Below are 20,315 nucleotides of genomic sequence, written 5' to 3' on the forward strand. Positions count from 1 at the left end.
TGTAATGATAAATCTGACGCATGGATGGCGGTGTGGTCTGAGTGTTTCTCATCGTGCGAATGGTAATGTTGGAATGCTTCCACGGTTGTTGATGGTTTGTAAGAGAAAACTTGTGGACATAACACCGGTGAATTCTAAATCAAAATAATAATATATTTCTTCATTCAGAATGAACCAGAGAATCTTTTTTAATCGCTGTAACTCGCATTTACGTCTGTTATGTGGATTGACCAAATCTATCAAAGTAGGTCAAAATTGTCTCCTGTATGAAGTGCCTACGTCTGAGATTAGTGTGTTTAATAAACGAAAGTGGAAATCTAAATCGAGCAGTAGTAACAACATATTTGATGTGTACATTTTGGGGCAGTTTTTTTTTTAAGCGAGAGTTACTAATTACATTTTTTTTAGATTTGTCATTCTCATCATTCTGTCTTGTAGTGTGAGAAAGTACAATTTATTTATAAAATACGGCATGTGTAATAATTGATTGATGAAAATTATAGACTACGTTGTTGGATTGGTGATAAGTTCACAAAATACTGACATTTGTCAGATCTGTAAATTCCACTACTAGTAAACAAAATTAAAGTTAATAGTTTTACCCTGCAAATTCGTTTGATTTAAGCCAGTAATAATGTCTTAACACGTGCAACCATCTGTTTGTTCAATGTATTAAGTACTGTTTCTATGACCGAAAAAAGTCCCCATTCAAGGAAGAATAATAACAACCACTATTAATGCTGAACCATTATTGTAGGATGAGCATGATGAATTGATGTACACATGAATTCTAAAACGATCAACTGAAAATTCTTTCTGTAAATGCAATTGTTTATTTCAATTTTTCTAATCGCCTTAATTTTACCTTTCATAAAATGTTAAGATTAAGTGTAAATTGTATTTTTTTTTAATATTGATTTTTGCTAATGCATTGCCATTTATGCTTCAAGGGAAAACATAGAATATGTATGATTAATGTGTATATGTTCATTATTAATGAAATAGAGACTGAATTGATTGTATATCAAGAGGAAATATTAGCAAAATAAAATTGATTGAAAATCTTCAGCCTAACGTAACGTAACTACATATTTTGTAGAAACATTTTACTAAAAACGTGTCAAAGTTTCAACAAAACAACATTTGACTGTCCATATTGAAAATATTAATTGCAGGGTAATGTATTATTTTCATGTCCTGAGGATTTATTATTGGTAAAGGGTACTTTGATATGTAATATATACATTCTTGTTCCTTTTCAGTTATGCATTTGTTATGCCTGCTTCGAGCGGTGACCCTGTAACAGCTGCACTCCGCATATCTCTTGCTTCCTCCAGTAAAGATGGGAGCTTAGAGAAGCGGCTTGTAGCTTCAGCAAAACGAGTGCTTCTCACCAGGATAGAATATGAACCTACAGAGAATTACCAGTCAAAAGTGCTGCAAGATTTAAAGTCAAAGTACATTCTTTTAAATCCTCAATCAAATGGACTCAGTGTACACTCGTCTAACAAACTAGGTGATGTATCTCCATATTATTGAGTGTGTATGTAGTGTGGGTTCCTAGCAGAAGAATGAGAATGTGGTTGTGGCTACAAAATTCACTGTTTTCAGTCTAGTTGCTTTCACTAGCATAGCATGCACAGCGTTCACACTAAGGTAATATTTTTGGGAATCGTTTGACACTCATAATATAATTTTCTGTATGTTAAAACTGTTCTTTTGAGCATGGGAAGATATATTGCATTGTTCTATTTCAGTTATTTTAAATGACTTTTACACTTATAAGTACATAATTTGGAAAATTTCAGCAGCCATGTCTTAGTCTGCACAGTGCCAATAAGATATAACAAATGTTGACACTCGATGTTAGTAAAAGAGCATAACCATAAGGTTATTAACATATTTTAAGTAGGACTGATCCAAATACTCCTACAGATTCCGAGGCCATTTACCCACTGTACCCCCTCGAGAATTATGTCAATTTTTTTTTTTTGTAATTGATAGATTTCAATGTTTTATGTAATGTATAAGTGGTTCCAGCTTTAGGAAAGCACAACTAACGGAGATATTTTGATCCCAAAGATTGGCCCACATAAGTTAAAATATGCTATTTCGAACTATTTTTGCTGCTTTTTGTTAGTAAAAACTGTTTGTATGTACACTAAAATAGAGAAGGAACACACTGAATATAACTACCAGTATCTAACCTAACTACGTAAAATTATAGCTCCTGTTGTGGAAAGTCGTTTTGGGTGCTATATTCTCTTGCGTGAAGTTTTGGGCTGTTCTGCTTCACAGTAAAGTAACGTGGTAAGGTAACAGACGTACTTTACTTCAAAATAACACAGATCCAAGAGCTAAAATCAACTGAAGAACTTCATAAACCATCCAATATATTTCACTTTCTGTAGGGGGAACAGAGGGTCAAGGGTACCCAGATTTCTACTGAGGCTTGAAAGTTTTAACAATATTCGTTAATATTAGAGTGTAAGTATTCCAAATTAATGCATAAATTTACCAAAAGTTTTGCGGTAATTACATAAAAATATTAAAATACATGTTAAGTGATCACAAAATCCAGTTTTCATACAATGTTGATGCAAAATTAAGGACAACGTAGAATTGTGCATAATTTCCATGATAATTATACTCCATTATAGTGCCATGCAGCACTTTTACGGACCCCGTGAAAGATCAGAATGCCAGAAAAGTATTTTCCAATATCGGTAAATAAATTCCGATAATCAGCATCAACTCAGCCCTAATTTTAAGGTGTTTCTGTCTATGTTAGGGATGAGACATCATGTCGCCTCGGTCTGTTGTTCACGCATGTGCCGTGAATGCTTGCTTATGGACTGAAGGGACAATTGTCGCTCTGGTGTGAACCTCCGCTGTCACTTCAGAAATCTCCCTTAGCATCAAATCCTGAAAAAGGCTTGAATTTTTTATGTATTTCTTCGATGTGTTTCATCAGTTCCTCGTTCTTCATCATCACAGATACCCTACAGAGATAGAATAGTAACATAAAAGAGCCAAAATATATTGAATAAACCTCCGCACCTTTTTAATTCCAAGCAGAATTGTTTAATTTGTGAAGAGTGTAATCTTGGTGCCTCACGCCAATTGTTACTGCCATATGATTGCCAGCTTTACTCTTGTGACTACTACAGATAGTTTTTATATTAAAATTTACTATTTGAATGTGAAAAAAAACTTGAATAATGAGTAATGTAGATATCCCCATGTACAAATTTTATGAACAATTTTTGTTTTAAAGAGAGTGTTGGTTTAAATGCTAGGAATGAATTAATTAGAAATTTTTACCAATACAAATTTCACTAATAACCAGTATTCTATTGATTTGATATGATATTACTACTGCTCCGTGAAAAACTTCACATCCTTAATGAACCAGGTTGTTGAAATAAGTTTTGCTTTTGATAAAGCAACTGTATATTTAGACCAGGACTGAACTGATTATGATGCCAATGTATTACTATTGGTCGATACTTCAACAGTCTAAATTTTCAATATTTAACATCAGTATTGTGTAAAAATTTTGTGATTAAATAACAGCTAGGCCTATTTTAATTTTCCAGTGTAATTGAATATTAATAATTTCATATTAGTAGTAATCAGTAGATATTAGTAGTAATCAATAGTGTTAAAAAAATCATAATTTTCAAACAATAATATTAGTACCAGTGGAAATTGGCTCTGCCCTAATTTAGACATTTATTTTGCAAACCAAACCTTGTGAATTATAAATATACCTTTATGTATTTAATTTAACAAAATGAAAGCTATTTATAAATATATTAGATTGGTAAAATTTACAATTTTCTGATAAATCTTTGATGGACAAATTTCTTAATATGCTTGATATTTCAATGTAAAGGACATACAGTGAAGCCTTCATTTTATATTTTTTAAGGGGACAAAAATGAAAAAAACAAAATGGGAGGAAATGGTCACATTGGGGAAAATTTCATAACTAGAGCCACATATTTATGGTGGATAAAATATCAAGATTTCGAAACTAAAAACTGGGTACAGTTCGGGATCAAAAGCAGAATGTAAAATGGCATTTCGGTGTAAAAATGCTGAATAAAACACTAAATTTTATTTAAAGAATACACTTATTGAACAAAATTAACTTTTCCCTCCTAGTAGCACATTTATGTAAAGGGTGTTTCATAAAGTGCGCAGTTTTTAAATCGCTTGTCATTTTTTTTGTTTGAAGGTTGGCAACACTGTTCTTATCATTTTCATAATCTCTGATCACTCCGATTATTACTTGAGCAATTTGTTGACATTTATTCAGTTTAGTTGCCATGGAGCGGTTCACCATCGAGCAATGCGTCATTATCTAGAAAACACATTACAGAAACGGCGAGGGGAGTCTTATAGACAAACAGTTCGTATAATCTTCGCGCGATCTTCAAACGTAACAACAGTTAGGATGTTGGTGAAGAAATTCGAGATATCCGGGTCAGTTGCAACTATAAATTCACCTGGGCAAAAATGTAGTAGTCTCACAGATGAAAACATTGCAGTAGTGCAAGACAGTGTGAATGTTAGCCCCGCGAAGTCACTTCGCCGTCGTTCACAACAGTTGGGGATATCGGTATCCTCAGTGCAACGAATACTGAAAGAAGACCTTCATATGCACCCTTACAAGATTCAGTTGAAGCAAGAGATCAAAGCAACCGATAATGCGAAACGAAGAAATATGCTGGACACTTTTCAATTAATAAATCGTAGTGAATGTGTAAAATAATAAAAATAAAAATGTCAATTTTCATGCAATTTTGACTGAGTTATTGCATTTTCAAAAACTGCGCAGTTTATGAAACACCCTTTAGTTGTCCAAGTATTAAGTTTATTTCTGTACAAAGGACATAAATTTTGCTTCTAAATATTTACATCAGAACTAATCAATTTTCCATGGTTTGCATAACTCTCAGGATAAGTCAGACTTCAAAAAATTTCACATTGGTAAATTAGCTCTAAATTTTGCGTTTAAGAACTTATTTTGCAGTTCATTTCACATCATTTCATGACAAAACATAGTAGGAAAATGCACCTCACACCTTACAGAAACATGAAAAATAAACATTACATTATGTTATAATTCTTGAAGCTTTCCTGGTGATGATTGATTGATTTATTAGCATCCATTCAACTTTTACAAAAGTTCAGAATTGTCACATTGTATATGTACAATTAGAATACATCTATAAATCTACAGTAAAGTAAAGTAATATATTCATTCATAATATAATAAGATACAAGAGATAGTATGAGTTACAGATATAAAATAAAAATAAATGAGTGATGAATAAATTCTCTCTGGTTATTGAGTAGATCAATTCTGGAACAGTTTCCGAGCTTTCAACTCATCTCATCTCACTCTCATCTTCACTTCTACCCTGAATATGAGAGCGACGTTAGCTCTTGAAAGCTCGGAAACTGTTCCAGAATTGACCTGGTCGATAGCCCGAGAGAATTTATTCATCATTACTTTGTGTTATTTCACATGTCCATGCCTTTTGCTCCAATGGTACCATGAAAATTGAACATCCATTGTGGGTAAATGTAAAATAGGAGTTCCACTGTACATCTGCCTCAGATGTAAGAATACAATGAACTTAGGGCAGAGCCAATGCCTGCATTTTCAAACATCTTTGTCTTTCGCCCTCGTGGCATTTTCTCACTCTAATTATCCCGGAAGTGATGCAAAATATTTTTATGTATTTCTTGAATATTTTAAACAAGTTCATACATATTATTGGAACAGAATACTTACATTAACATTAATCAGTATATTGAAAAAAAACTTTTATTTCATTTTTCAAGCATCGGTATCAGTGGCAGTAAGGTAATGAAATTAGGAGTCATTCAACTCCTATGGTGTAATATTTATGTGTCAGATCAAATTTTGGAGAGTCATAATTCTTGTGGCACAATTTTCAAAGAACAACATAGAGAAATTTAAATGATAATGTCCTTTAATTTGTTTTTCATAGAATTCTTTCACTGTTTGTTTCTGTACACTAAAAGTTAGAAACATATTTACATATTACAACGACACCCCGGAGGCGAGATAAACCTCAAAGCCCCCAAAAGTTACAAGAAACCCCCAATCCAAACCCCTTCCTTCCCAAACCAAACAAACATCAAGCTTTCCTCCCTCTCTTTGTTTCTTGCACGTCTTCCTCAGTAGCTTTAAGAGCACAAGCTGGAGGGTTTCATGCTAACTTTCAATTAGACTAAGTCCATTGATATTAATATTTTAGTTTATTTTGACAATTAACAAGCCAACGTCGAGTAATCCCACCATAGGAGACAAGTAACTCTGCCAAACAAACGGTCCGTGATTTACAGTAAACAGATGAACACTGTTCAAATGACCCAAAAATAAGAATGCTCGTAATAAACAATGCTAAGTCCGTAGTACACGCGCCTCACTTACTGCTGCAATTTTCTTCCTTATACAGCATTTGTACCCCCTCGAGAATTACGTCGAAATTTTTATTAATCAACAGATTTCGATGTTTTTCTGTAATATAAAATGGTTCCAGCATGCAGGAAACACAAATATCGGAGATATGTGACCTCAAAGTATGGCCCGAATAAGTAAAAACAGTTTGTATGCACACGCAAATAGCGAAAGAACATGTTGAAATTTGCTATGAATCCCAAACCTAACAATCCTAAACTAATGATGTAAAATTATAGCTGCTGCTGTGGAATGTCGTGTTAGGTGCTATATTCACTTTAACAAAGAGTTTGGGCTGTTCTTCACGGTAAGGTAACAGATATACTTTACTTCACAATAAAAAAACTAAAAACAATGGTAAACATTCGTAAACAAAAGAATCTACATAAACCATGCAAGGGGTACAGAGGATCAAGGTTACCCAGCATTTTCATCCAAAGTGCAGTTCAACAGGCATTATTCAATTGCTTTTTAAGTAGAATTTTTATTACTTTGTGTAATTTGTCTTTATTTCTTGTAAGTAAAAGTGAGGATTTTTCTAATTAATTTTACAGAACCTTAAAATGAGTGCATTACACCATAAATTACATGGTACTACTAAATTCGTTGACCAACCAATTTTGGACAAATGTGAAAAGCAGACGTCAACGTAACATTGACGGTATGCTTTTTGTCCTAACATTAGCTTAGGTCTTGAGGAAAGATGCTTGTATACTAGTAAATGATAAGTATAAAAATAAATTTGGCCACATGGTCAATTTGCAAAGATGTACATGCACTGATAAGGTTATTATATCAGCAGTGTACCACCAAAATGAACAACTCTAATCTTGTTATTTCTTTCGTAGGTGAAGCATCTAATGGAATTACAGCCATGAAAGCAGAGCCCGAAACATTACCATCTCCAAAAGTAGTACTTTTCGATCCAGAGCATATTCAATTAGGATGGCGTGGTTCGTATCCAGTGGGAGCTGGTATGATAAATATGGGAAATACATGTTACATGAATTCAACTCTCCAGGTAAGCATATCAAATAGTAAAGTTTGTTTAAAGAAATTTTCATTAACTTTTTGAAATACAGTGGAACCTCGATTTTACATTTTTCAGGGGCCTGCAAATAGAAAGCAGGAAAGCATAGGGGAGGGGTGAAACTCAAGTGTCAGTAAGAAATGACTTCACAATCTACTTTTAGGGGATATATTGTTTCAAAAATAATTCAACAATGGCAAAGAAGTATGATTATGAATTTCTAAGGGAAAGAAAAGTAAGACCTGCTGTGAAAATCAGTGGCGGATTAACGTGACCCACTTTCGAGGGTAGGGACTGTGGATCACTGCTTCTATCTGCCACCTGTTAGGTTCAATGTATGTTCCTGAGTGTGTGGGTCTGAGTCTGTAAACTGGTAATTGGTTTCTAGTTTTAGAAGTATACGGTAATTGAAGGGAGTGATCATTTATAGTTGGACGTGAAGCATCTTTATACAGTAATCAAAGTGTCCTGGATTCAGTTCACAGTTGAGACATGTAGAATGGTTCAGATCCCACTTTAAACTGCATGTGTGTCCAGTCCCGATCAGCCCAACAGCTTAAAGCTACAAGCTTTGTTAAAGTTACGCATTTTTAGATGTCACAATAGGGGGATTGTTATCAGTGACATGCCCAGGATTTTTGAAAGTGTGTTTTGCCCACCCAGCGTCAAATAACATGGGTACCTGGGGGAAACCCTGAGGGGTAAAGGCAGTCAGGGGCATGATGCTGATCACATCACCCCCACATCCCCTATACGCCTTCATGGCGTGGTGCTAAGCACAGGGGAGCACTTTACCTTTTTTTTACCTTTGTGTTGGAGGGTGCTTATACTTCTTCTTTTTTAGTCAGCCGTTATTTTGCATCTTTTTCTGCCTTTGGCTTTTTTTTTGTTAGAAATAGTGGGCCAAAGAGGGGTTATGACTCCCATCAACCCCTCCTCTGGGTATGCCACTGATTGTTATTTCAGTCCATACTAATTGACGATTCATTGTTGGATTTAGCAGTGTTGCAGAGGGGAAACACCCCTTCCACCAATAGTTTTCTTGTAAATAGCATGCTTCCTTTTTTTTTTATCTCACCCTCTGCGTTTAATATTACAAGTCAGCACGTGAATGGTTCCCAAGAAGAGTTTACAGTTTATTATTGTTAGCATTTCCTTCATGCACTGTTGTGTGTTTTCAAGATATTTATCAGAAGGCAAAACAAGAAAAAAAATAGCTTGTCTTTTAACTCGTCGCTTTGTTTCTGGTGCTGGTGTTTCGTAATCTTCAAAAGGAAAACAACCTTCTGAGGTGAGATTGAAAACAACCCCGTTTTTCTTTCCTTTACGATGGACGAGTCATTGCTCAAGAGCCACGAGACAAAACACTGGCTCCAGCTGCGTGCTGCCTGCAGACACCACTCCGACCGGCGATATCGGGAGGGAGGCGAAGTGAAGACGAACATGTTGTGGAGCAGTGCCAATGCAGTTGTTGAACAAAAGTCTTATTACAAGTGTGCTCATTCCTGGCCAAGTTGCAGAAAGAAAGAGGGGTGGGGGGTGGGAGGATCACTGCTTTACGCTCTCCCATGCCATCACCTGAATGCTACTGATATACGAGCAACATTTCCGACCCAGATAGAGGCATTCAAAAAAAAAGAGAGAAACAGGCTGAATCATGCACACCAGTGCCAGATTAATGAGCTCATGTATGGGTTGGTGGGTGACTGTTTCTTTTCACTTCTAATGTTTGTAGAATGTACATATTCAGGAGTGACTGCTTAATTGTAGACTGCAGAGGAAAGGAGAATTGACTATTAGTTTTCGCCTTTAGAGGAAACGAGAAAAAGTGAAGTTAAAGTTCCCCATGGACTTTGCACCGTGCCGGGATGCATATATAGAGGGGTATGTGGGAGGTGATGTGATTGGCACCATACTTGGGCACCCTTAACCCCCAAGGTACCCAGTTATTTGAGGCTAGGTGAGCTCTAGAGCTTCTTTGTGAGGCAGCTTAAATCATCCACCCTGGGAATCAAACCTTGGTGTCCAGTGTGGCATTTGGATGCCTTACTGACTAGGTAACCACTGCTCCCCAGCGAATGAGAAAAAGTAAATAAATATATGCTCTTTTGGCCCAAATAAGCATCTTAATGGTATTTAAATGTGCACTGTGCACTAAATTTTACTGCTCCCAGAGAATATTGCCACACCCCTCATTTATCCACTCCCGACTCCATGACTGTACAACACTCAAGTCATATAGTCTGCATAAAAGAAATCGTTCTCTGCCCCACGTAGAATAATGCATGTGTCCGAATTTGCCCCCCCCCCCCCCCCTCCACCAAACAATTGATTTGACAAGAATATTTTTCCGTCAGTGAGTAAAATATCGCTCATCTGCCCATAGAAAAACATAATCACTTTAGCTTATGCCTTTTTCAGCTTCATTCTGATGACCAAATGATGGAGGCACATAGTGGTCGGATCCTACTTTAAACTGTAGGTCCAGACCCGATTACACTTACTGTGCATAATGTGGACTTAAGACACCAACTCAATCAATGACGACCAAATGATATAGCATTCTTGAAAAAAATTCAGATTAAAAATAATTTACAGTGAAATATAGACTAGATCCATTCGTATTTCCTTAGGAATCTAAACGACTTCCCATTAAAGAAGAAGAAGTGCAGTTCGTATTGAGTATCAGAGAGCGGAGGTTGGCAAACCTTTCTTCTTATTTTTTTTTCATTCCAATGCTTCAGACAAGAAGAAAGGAAAAGTTTTCACAAACAAGTCCCCTTCTCGTTTTTCTTTTTCATTTCCGTTAACTAGGAAGGATTCTGGAAATCTGTGTGAGCAAAGAAACAAATGGTAAACAACTCCTGTTGTCAATTTTCCACTCGAAGGGGGGAGGGCAAACTTCTGTTTCATCCAAATTTTAAGGAGAATCGGTTTGGCAACAGTGGGCTTGTTGTCTGATCCTGAGGCAGAAGAATCGGCCCATTGTATCTTTACCGGGAATGCAAGAAGTGCCGTTTTCCCTTCCTGTCCATTAAGGAAGGTGCAATAAATGCAAGTTGTGTCCCACCTCCTCCCCCCTTCTGTAAACCATGCCACTTCACTCCCTCCTCTTGCATGAAAGCCTAACATCTGGAAGTTCAAGGTTGCGTGGTGAATGAAACAGCTGCGAAAGCAAGAAAATGGAGGGAGAAGTCGCATGGTTAACAGAACAGTTTTCTGCCAAATATGAAGACATTGTGACGGCTCGGAAAACATATAAAGCGGGAAAGGGGAGTTAGAGCGAACGTAAGATCGAGGTGAACATTCTATTATTTAACACTGCCTTTTGCCAGGAACTGACTGGATGAACGTATAATGCGGGAACGTAAAATCGTGGTTTCACTAATGTGTTTTTTCTGCACCATGTGTGTCATTAAATCAGAATAATAAAGTCATTATAATTCTTTTCACTGTTCCTAACTGAATTTTAAAATCTGCAGTGATATGGTATAGAGTCTGTCATACGAAGGGCTCAGGTGTAAAACATGGTGACATTTTGGTCATTTCCGAGTTCATGAAGAAAAAATGTTGTTCGAAGCTACACTGTAGATAAATTGTTTTCGTGTTTTGTTGTTTACCAATTTCAAAAGGCTTCACTGAGTCCAGTGCAAATTGTATGACATGGCAATTTCACTCGAAAATTGAAGGATGGCACATTTTACTTTGTAACTTTAAAATGACCAAAATGTCACCATGTTTTACACCCGAGACCTTCATATATTAGAATGTATTGCATAATTATTCATGCTTTTGCCAGTAGAGCCATTTAGGCTATATCTAGAGTTCTTTACAAAGGTCACATTTCAAAATTTATTCATGGCTTTCTTGGATTCTTATATTCACCATTTGAACATGGGAATGTCATTTTATGTATCACCCTTATCCTGAAATATGTCCAGTTTTTGTATGAAAATCTTGATGTGGCTCTAGTAATAAATAACATTGTGTAAAATCTGACAAATCTCTTCTCTTTCAGGCTCTGTTTCATGTGCCTGCTTTAGTCAATTGGCTTCTTAGTGATTCTAATCATCTAGCAAAGTGTGAACAAGCAAGTAAGTACAAATATAAAAAGGAACCTTCAAATTTTAGTTGCATTTAACCATCCATCAATATTGCTTCAAAAGTGCATTGTCATACCTGTGTTAACCTTTAGCCAAGGGATGGGGATATATATATATATCCCAGCATGACAAGGCATCAATTAACATGCCATTTTCTGGAAACTACACACGATATTTTCAGTTCTGTCTTTTTTGTTCATTAATATGCATACGAAGGTTTTGAATTACAAAACAATATATTCATTGTTGCTATTATTATTAACAAGCTTAGTTTGAAAATTCAAGGTGGCTATTCACCGGGAATTCCTTAACTGGGAATTGTGCGTAAATTATTTGCTCCGGGAATTATGCGTGAATTTTTCTCCGTAGATGTGAAAAATTGCAACTTTTATTATACCAAATCACATTGATTTTGTACATATTTATAAATGCCCTGAGCCAAGCTTTTCACAGTTTAGCTTTTGTTTTTATCAAGGAAGGAAAAGAAAGCAGCATGGAAAATAAAACAGTGTCCTTTGGAGAATAATCTGTCCAACAGATGGAAGATTATTGCAAGATATCTTGAAGTTGTTAGGTAAATTTGAGTTCGAAATTCTTGTATAATTAATAGAGGCATGCAAATTTCGTTTTTTGACGAAAACACGAAATATGAAATAACATGCTATAATGTTCATTTTTCATGTTTCTGAAAGGTGTGAGGTGCATTTTTCTACCCTGTTTTGTCACGAAATAATGCGAAATGAAATGCAAAATATACTCTTAAACGCGAAATTTACCGTTTATATACCGACGCGACACTTTCTGAAGTCTGAAGTATCCTGTGAGTTATGCAATTCACGAAAAATTGATCAATTCTGCTGTAAATATTTGACAAAAATGAACCCCTTTACACAGGAATAAACTTAATACTCTGGTAACCACATAAATGTGCTATTAAAAGGGGTAAGTTTATTTTGTGTAATAAGTGCACTTTTGAAATCAAATTTTGGATTATATTCACAATTTTAAAACCAAAATGTCATTGTGTCTTGATGTGATTATTCACAGCTATAACACCGAAATTTTATTTTATTTACCAAAAATATGTGCCTCTAATAATTAACAATAATTCGTAGATTAGTATATCCCCGTAACATTTGTGACTTGTGTTTGTAGATGTATTTCGAGGAGCCTGAGTATGTAAAATGGCAAATGTAAACTCCGCACCTTAAATTAAATATTTTATATATACACACATACATACATACAGACTAATAATGAAGGAGACAGTAAACACTTACCACACGAAACGAAATACAGTAGAGCGTCGATTATCCGAACGTCGGTCAACCGAACGACCGCTTAACCGAACTGTGTACTCGCTCGCACCTGTTACTCTCCCACCCTACCGTCCATCATCCCCCTCACTCCCAAACCAAGTTTCCCACAGTAGTCGCCGCACTGAGCCACCGCTGGCTGAACATTGCTTCTAATGGGGCCTTCATAAGGTGCTGCTGACCGGCCAAGCCGCCAGTCGCTGTGTTTCAACAATCAGCACACTTCTGTCGGTTTGGCACTGGCTGTAGAAGTAGCGGCAGTATCAAAGCTGTTCACAGCAACAGCTGCGCCAGCTTAGAGTTGAGGCGTGCCGCTCCGTGCAGTTTGAAGGATTGCGCGCCCCCAAGAAGAGCTTCTCACGGTGCAAACAGTAACCTTCTGTTCTCTGTTACGACCACTTGTGTGCTGCTGCGTGAAGAAGTGAACTTGACGATACAAAATGCTTAAACGTAAACGTGTTGTATGTACATATTTTTGTTTAATAAACTGTACCACATACTATATATTCCTACTAAAGTTGCCTTTGTACGTTACTTTGTAATACTTAAAGAGATGCCTGTTTTTATGAATAAATTTACTGTACAGTACTTCTTTTTGGCAAATAAACATGTACAGTTCGATTATCCGAACAAACCAGTTTTCCGAACACCCATGTCCCCCAATTACTTCGGATAATCAACGCTCTACTGTAGTTTGATATTTCGCGACCTAGGTCGCATTGTCAACTGAGAAGAAAGAGATTGTTTAATTTAATTGGAATCTCACAGACTTTTATATTGTTAATATATTTGTGTGTGTACATGTGTGGGTAAGCAGTAATACGTAAAATAGAGAAAACATATAACATTGAATACTGGCAATTTTACTTGGATTTTATCATGGTCCTAGAATGGCCAGCCTGAAATTCCTTTGTTTCCCTCGTGAGTGTCATGGGATAGATTTTATGAAAAGGGCTGCAACTCCTCTACCACAGTTTTTTCCTGATATATTTCACTTTTATATAAACAAAATAACACTTTTAGAATGTGCGACAATTAGGGGTCCAGGGGAAAAAGTGACCAATTTTCAAGATTTCCCAAAAATGTAACTTTCAAGAATGTTGCATAATTTCCGTTCGTTATTTTTTTAAAAAAAAATTTGGGAACAAGCATTTAATATTCTCAAAGAGTGGTGTTTTGTCATGCTTCCCTCCAAATTTGGTCCATCCTATGTCAAAAGCAACAATGCTAGAAGCGAAATTCTGGAAATACTTTCCATAAATTGGCAACACTGTCACTCTTATGCATTTTTTGTTATTTTTCCCCAAGAAGTATGAACCTGTGACAGTAAAAAACTTCTTACGTCTCGTGCCGGCAACATATTTGTTAAAAACAATATAAAAAACACAAACAGCGCGATAAGAAACACTTGAGGAGTTCTTCCAAGCTTTCGATTCCATCTTGGAACAAAGTATTTGTTTTAACAGAGTATGAGCCTATTATCAATGAAACTTTGCATGGTTCTAGGAATTAAATTCCTGCCCCACCCCAAAGAAAACAGGTTTCATTTCTCTATGACAATTGGTTTTCAAGCTACGATTCTTTTTCTTTGCACCAAGTTTGGAAAGTTCCTCTCAGGAGAGAGTTTACTGTCTTGTGAGATTCCGTCCACTAAAGGTAAAAGCACAGAAATGCATGAAAATTAAAAGCCACCATTTTTTTTAGATATTGCAAGAAATGTGGTAGAAGAGGTAAAACAAAGGAACTAATGCTCTCCCTGATATCAACCCAGATGAAACAGCAGGCCATATTGATGCAAAAATCGAAGAAACAAGATCTAAAAAAGTACAGTGAAATCTTGGTTTTCTGTTTTACAGTGGACCAATGTGAAAGAAACTTAAAATGCAGGATGTGGAAAAAAGTTATTTTCCTCCATTGAGACCATGAAGAATGAATCTATAATGCAGGAAATTGTAAAATCCAGGAATTTACCGTATTTACGCATGTATAATACACACCCCTGGTTTTTGATGGGGAAAAGTAACAAAAAAATTTACCTCTTGTATAATGCGCAGTATAATCCAGGTTCAAGAAATGGCTTTCTTAGTTGTAGGCCGTAAAGCTGTTGCTATGCCAATCAAGAGCTAGTGACATCATACCTTTTCAATGAGTCACCTGTTGCTATGTGGACCAAGAGGAGAATATCTTCTTGTGTAAACAGTAAGTCACCAACCCAACCCAAGCCCTCCCCCCCTCTCCCTCCACTGTGTTTAGCATCCCAAAGCTTTCACTCTTTAACCACCTTATTTTAGGGATGGGACCGATTAATCGGTACTCTATCGGTATCGGCCGATATAGGCATATCGGTTTATCGGTAAAATTACCGATTATTTTACCAATCCGATATATCGATAAATATCTTATAATTTAGTGCAAAATTCTGCCATTTTGTTGTAATTTTTATGGATAATCTCCATGCCCTACTTTCTGAAAAAGTAAATGTCTAAATATTCAACCTCTTTTGCATTGCAATCAGCTCGAAACACACATTTATTATGGAGATCAATGTAAATTTCAGGGTCTTCAAGGACCATTTCTAATTTTATATCGGATCGGTAGAATATCGGTTATCGGTATCAGTAAATTTTATATCGGTACTGTATCGGTATCGGCCAAAATTTCATATCGGCCCATCCCTCCCTTATTTATTCTGTAATAGTAGAAAGGGAGATCAAAATTACATTATGGATTTGCAGTTCTCAGGAAGTTATTTGCTGTTATTTCTTGTCCAACAAATACCGCTGATACACATCCCATCACATGGGAGGTGCATGCTCGAAGTCTGCCAGAACGGCACTGCTTTTCTTGTGTTGCAGAACGTTATATTACAAAGTGAAAAATCATGGAAAATGGCCTTTAAACTTTTATGCGTGGTTTTGCTGATTTTCTCTTTACTTTTTCTAAAATGACTGACGTAACATTTATAAGAGGCCCCTTCAGGACCGTCAAACTAGCAGTTAGCAGAACAAGATTTATTTCATTAAGGCATTTACACACTCTTATTATTTTCTTTCTCCTTATCTTTTCTTTCATCCAAAGTACCACAAAAATTGGAACGTTTCTTCTTCACTTTGTGATGAGTTTATTTCAACTGCATTCACATTAGTGTCTCCATCCTGAATGTAATACTGTTGCCATATTCAGAAACTACAGAATTCAAGGTTTACTACGATATATAACATGATAGGGTTCCGTAAACATGAAAAAATATTTTGTGCATAAAGAAGAAAGACTTAGTGTTAATTCAAGTGTATATGCCACATAGTGGGTTGTCAGAAGAAGAAGTGGAGGAAAACTATGAGAAGATAGAGGAATTGATGGAAAAAGAGAGAAAGGGATCGTGCATTATCGTAATGGGTGATTGGAATGCTGTAGTAGGAGAAAGGCAGGATGGAAGTACAGTAGGAAGATATGGATTAGGCGAGAGAAATGAGAGAGGGGAAAGCCTGGTAAATTTCTGTAAAAGAAACTCCCTAATTGTTGGCAACACACTGTTCCAGCAACATAAGAGAAGGAGGTACACCTGGATATGTCCAAGAGATTGTAAAAGATACCAGATAGATTACATACTGGTACAAGAAAGATTTCAAAATTGTTTGAAAAATGCGAAGACATTGCCAGGAGCTGACATTAATTCAGACCACATCTTGCTAATAGGAGAAATCAATCTTACATTGAAGAAGATAACCCAAAACCAGGTGAGCAAGAAACCCCACTTAGAGAAGCTAAGGGAAGAAGACGAAAGACAAAAATTTGCAGAACATTTCCAAGGAAACTATAATAAGTTTAAAGCTAGTTGTAACAATAAGGATGAGATGTGGGATGGAATAAAAAGCTGCTTACAGAAGGCAGTGGATGAAACAATAGGCTACAGGGAAAGGAAAAGTGCAAAGAAACCATGGATTACTGAAAGTATGCTGGAAAAAATGGAGGAACGGAGAAAATGGAAGAATGTAAATACAGAAGAGGGAAGACATAATTACAAGATACTGAATAACCAGCTAAGAAGAGAAACTGACAGGGCAAAAGAACAATGGATGAAACAAAAATGTGAAGAAATTGAAGAACTGGAAAAAAGAGGAAGGTATGACTTGATGTATCGTGAAGTAAACTGCTTGGGCTTCCAAAAGAAGAAATGGAAAACAATGTGGATGATAGAAGACGAGGAAGGATGTGAAATCACAGACAAAAAAGGAATATCGAATGTGTGGGGAAAGTACGTTGAAGAGCTCTACCAGAAAGAGAATCGCCCAGACAGTCTGAATGTAGAAAATGAAGACGACGTGCCTGATGATGAGAAAGGATACTATATCCTGAATGAAGAATTTGAGCAAGCACTCAAAGAAATGAGGAATGGGAAAGCAACGGGCACTGATGAAATTCCTGTTGAACTTATCAAATGCCTGGGAGATGGAAAAAGAGAAATACTGCACTTATGCAATGAAATCTATGAGAAAGGGGATTGGCCACAAGATTTCACGGAGACTGTTTTGGTACCTCTGCAGAAGAAAAGCAATGCCAGAAAATGTTCTGAGTACAGGACAATCAGCTTGATATCTCACTCGGCAAAAATTCTTCTAAGAATTCTGAACAGACGCCTATACTCGAAGGTCAGTGGCGAGTTAGAGGAAGAACAGTTTGGTTTCAGGAAAGGAAGAGGTACAAGGGATGCAATTGGTTTACTGAGGACCATTGGGGAAAGATATTTAGAGAAAGGAAAGGAGGTGTTTGTAGTATTTGTAGACCTGGAGAAAGCCTTTGATAGAGTGAATTGGGTTAAACTTTTAGAAATTCTGAAGAAAATTGGTGTAGATTGGAAAGAGAGAAGACTTCTAAGCAACTTATACATGAATCAACGAGTTAAAGTGAGAACAGGAGACGAAATGACAGAAGGCTGTGAAATTGGAAGAGGAGTACGACAAGGATGCTGCCTATCGCCTACTTTGTTTAATATCTATTTAGAAGATATAGTGAAAACTTGTTTCCAGGGCACAGGAGGTGTCAAATTGGGAGGAAGAAGAATAAACTGCATAAGATTTGCTGATGACATGGCATTATTCGCTGAGGATGAAATAACCATAAATAGTATGTTAGAAGAGTTAAACAGCAGCTGTGAGCAGTATGGAATGAAGATTAATGTAAAGAAGACATAGGCAATGGTTATAGGACGGAAACCAAGGAATATTAATGTGAGAGCAAACAGTGAAAGAATCCAGCAAGTGGATAGCTTCAAGTACCTCGGATGCACTATAAGCAGTGACATGAGCTGCAACCAAGAAGTGAAAATGAGAATCGCAATAGCAAAAGAAGCTTTCAATAGAAGAAAAAATGTTTTTTGTGGACCCATGGACATAGGTCTAAGGAAGAGATTAGTGAAATGTTTTGTGTGGAGTGTAGCACTATATGGTGCAGAAACCTGGACGTTGAGAAGAAATGAAGAGAAACGACTCGAAGCTTTTGAAATGTGGACATGGCGAAAAATGGAGCGTGTAAAATGGACAGACAAGGTAAGAAACGAAGCCGTACTGAAAAGAGTTGGTGAAAAAAGATCTATACTGGAGACCATCAAGAAGAGGAAAAGAAACTGGTTAGGACACTGTCTAAGAAGAAACTGCCTGCTAAGAGATGCCTTGGAGGGAATGGTTGAAGGAAGAAAAGTCCGTGGAAGAAAGAGATATCAGCTTATGGATGATATTAAATTAACTGGGTCGTATGCTATTACGAAGCGTAAGGCAGAGAACAGGGAAAGCTGGAGATTGCAGTGAAAAACCTGCCAATTAGGCAGAAAACAATGAATGAAAAAATACGCACCAAAGTTTTTTGGTGCAAAAATTTTGGGGGAAAGTGTGCATTATACATGAGTAAATACGGTAAATTAGGGTTCTACTGTATTTACCTAAATTCTTATTAGGATCATTTTAAATGAAAGGTGAAAGTTATTGAGCAAGTGTGTTTTCCTTTCAATTTGTAATTTTGCACCATGATGATGATTGGATGTTTTATTTTCCTTTTTTTTTTCTTGCAGATGGAGCAGTGCAGGAATGCACAATATGTGCTATGGCAAAAACGTTAAAAGCATCACATCAGAAGTCAGGAAGTGTTATTAAGCCTCTCTTAATATATCATAAGTTGAAAAGTAAGTATTTTGAGCAAGGCATTGCGTAGACTACTGTCAATTAATTGTATAAAATAGCATCTGATTGGCACTTTTGAGACCTGGGTTCGAATTCCCAGGGTGAGGTATTTCAGATGGGCATTTTTTGTTCAGCAGTTTCCAGTGGCTCTGGGGGGCAACCCTGATGGATGAAGGTGGCCAGAGCATGGTGCTAATCACATTACCTCTGAAAATGTCCAGGATTGTGCCTCTGCATCCCCACATTTGACTACATGGCATGACTTATTTTGCCATTACTTGACATTTTTGAACTATCGAAATGTAACACCTGCAGTCTTGTACACTTTAATGGTTTTCATGTCTCGTACTTGAGAAGAAACTAATTTTTCATAATACAGATACCCATAGCTCGAAAAATCCAGGTTGCCATGGCGATTAAAAATTTCAGCCTGGCGACAGTTATGTTTTGCTGTAATATTGCCGTTTTTTAAATTTATCAACATTGTGAACATTTCATAGAATCAGTAACAATTTCTTACTCTTTGTCCCCCAGCCCCATCTTCCCGCTTTCTCTTGGCAAGCACTTCGTAATAAAATGCTCGCTTAATTTGGCCATGTTTTGAGGTGGCATATGGGTAGATCGAACTCGTTACCAAAACGAAAGTGAAATGAATCCTCATTAGACACGCTAGAGCTCACCTCTATTCAGTACTTCCAGTATCATTTTTATCACCTTGTTGTGGCTCACATTCTAATCCTTTAACCACAAGTACAAGAATTTCCAGCAACTTTCTAGTCTCTTCAACCTTACATCACCATGGTTTTGGTTGTCATGTGACTGTGAGCAAGTATGGATGTGTTTTTTTATTGACAGATGTGCACCTTTCCATTTGCCACTCTTCCCAGGTTAATTTCAAGTCACATGTCAGATGGCACAGAATATTCAGTACTCTATCCGTATTGGCCAATATATGGATGCCATTGTATTAGTTTCAACAAAATAATACAGAACTTCTAAGAACAGTTTATTGGTAATATTACTGATAATTTTATGGATCCAATGTGACTGAAGAGTTTGTAGTTTAGTGCAAAATTCCTCCATTTTGTTATAAAAGTTATGAATGCAAACATCGTAATAGACAGTGTCTTTCTCCAAAGGTGAAACACATTGCAGTTACCTAGTTGCATATAATAAATAAAGAAGCTTGAG

General features: G+C 36.5%; 1 protein-coding gene across 3 annotated transcripts in view; it reads left to right on the forward strand.

Annotated features, from left to right (window-relative positions):
- The window catches only part of LOC145999644 (uncharacterized), a 58,988-nt gene that overhangs the window by 237 nt on the left and 38,436 nt on the right, over positions 1-20,315 (forward strand). The window contains exons 1-5 of one of the 3 annotated variants that reach the window (XM_083136753.1): positions 24-62; positions 1,263-1,516; positions 7,351-7,523; positions 11,551-11,626; positions 19,016-19,126. In XM_083136753.1, coding sequence (XP_082992879.1) covers positions 25-62; positions 1,263-1,516; positions 7,351-7,523; positions 11,551-11,626; positions 19,016-19,126 — 652 coding nt within the window. In that variant the 5' untranslated portion in view covers position 24. Of the gene's footprint in view, positions 1-23; positions 63-1,262; positions 1,517-1,553; positions 1,657-7,350; positions 7,524-11,550; positions 11,627-19,015; positions 19,127-20,315 lie in introns of those variants that run through there. The other 2 variants (XM_083136754.1, XM_083136755.1) reach the window with 2 other exon arrangements.

The sequence above is a fragment of the Lepisma saccharinum genome, chromosome 15 (genome assembly GCF_977018435.1).
Source record: "Lepisma saccharinum chromosome 15, izLepSacc3.1, whole genome shotgun sequence".
Lineage (NCBI taxonomy): Eukaryota > Metazoa > Arthropoda > Insecta > Zygentoma > Lepismatidae > Lepisma > Lepisma saccharinum.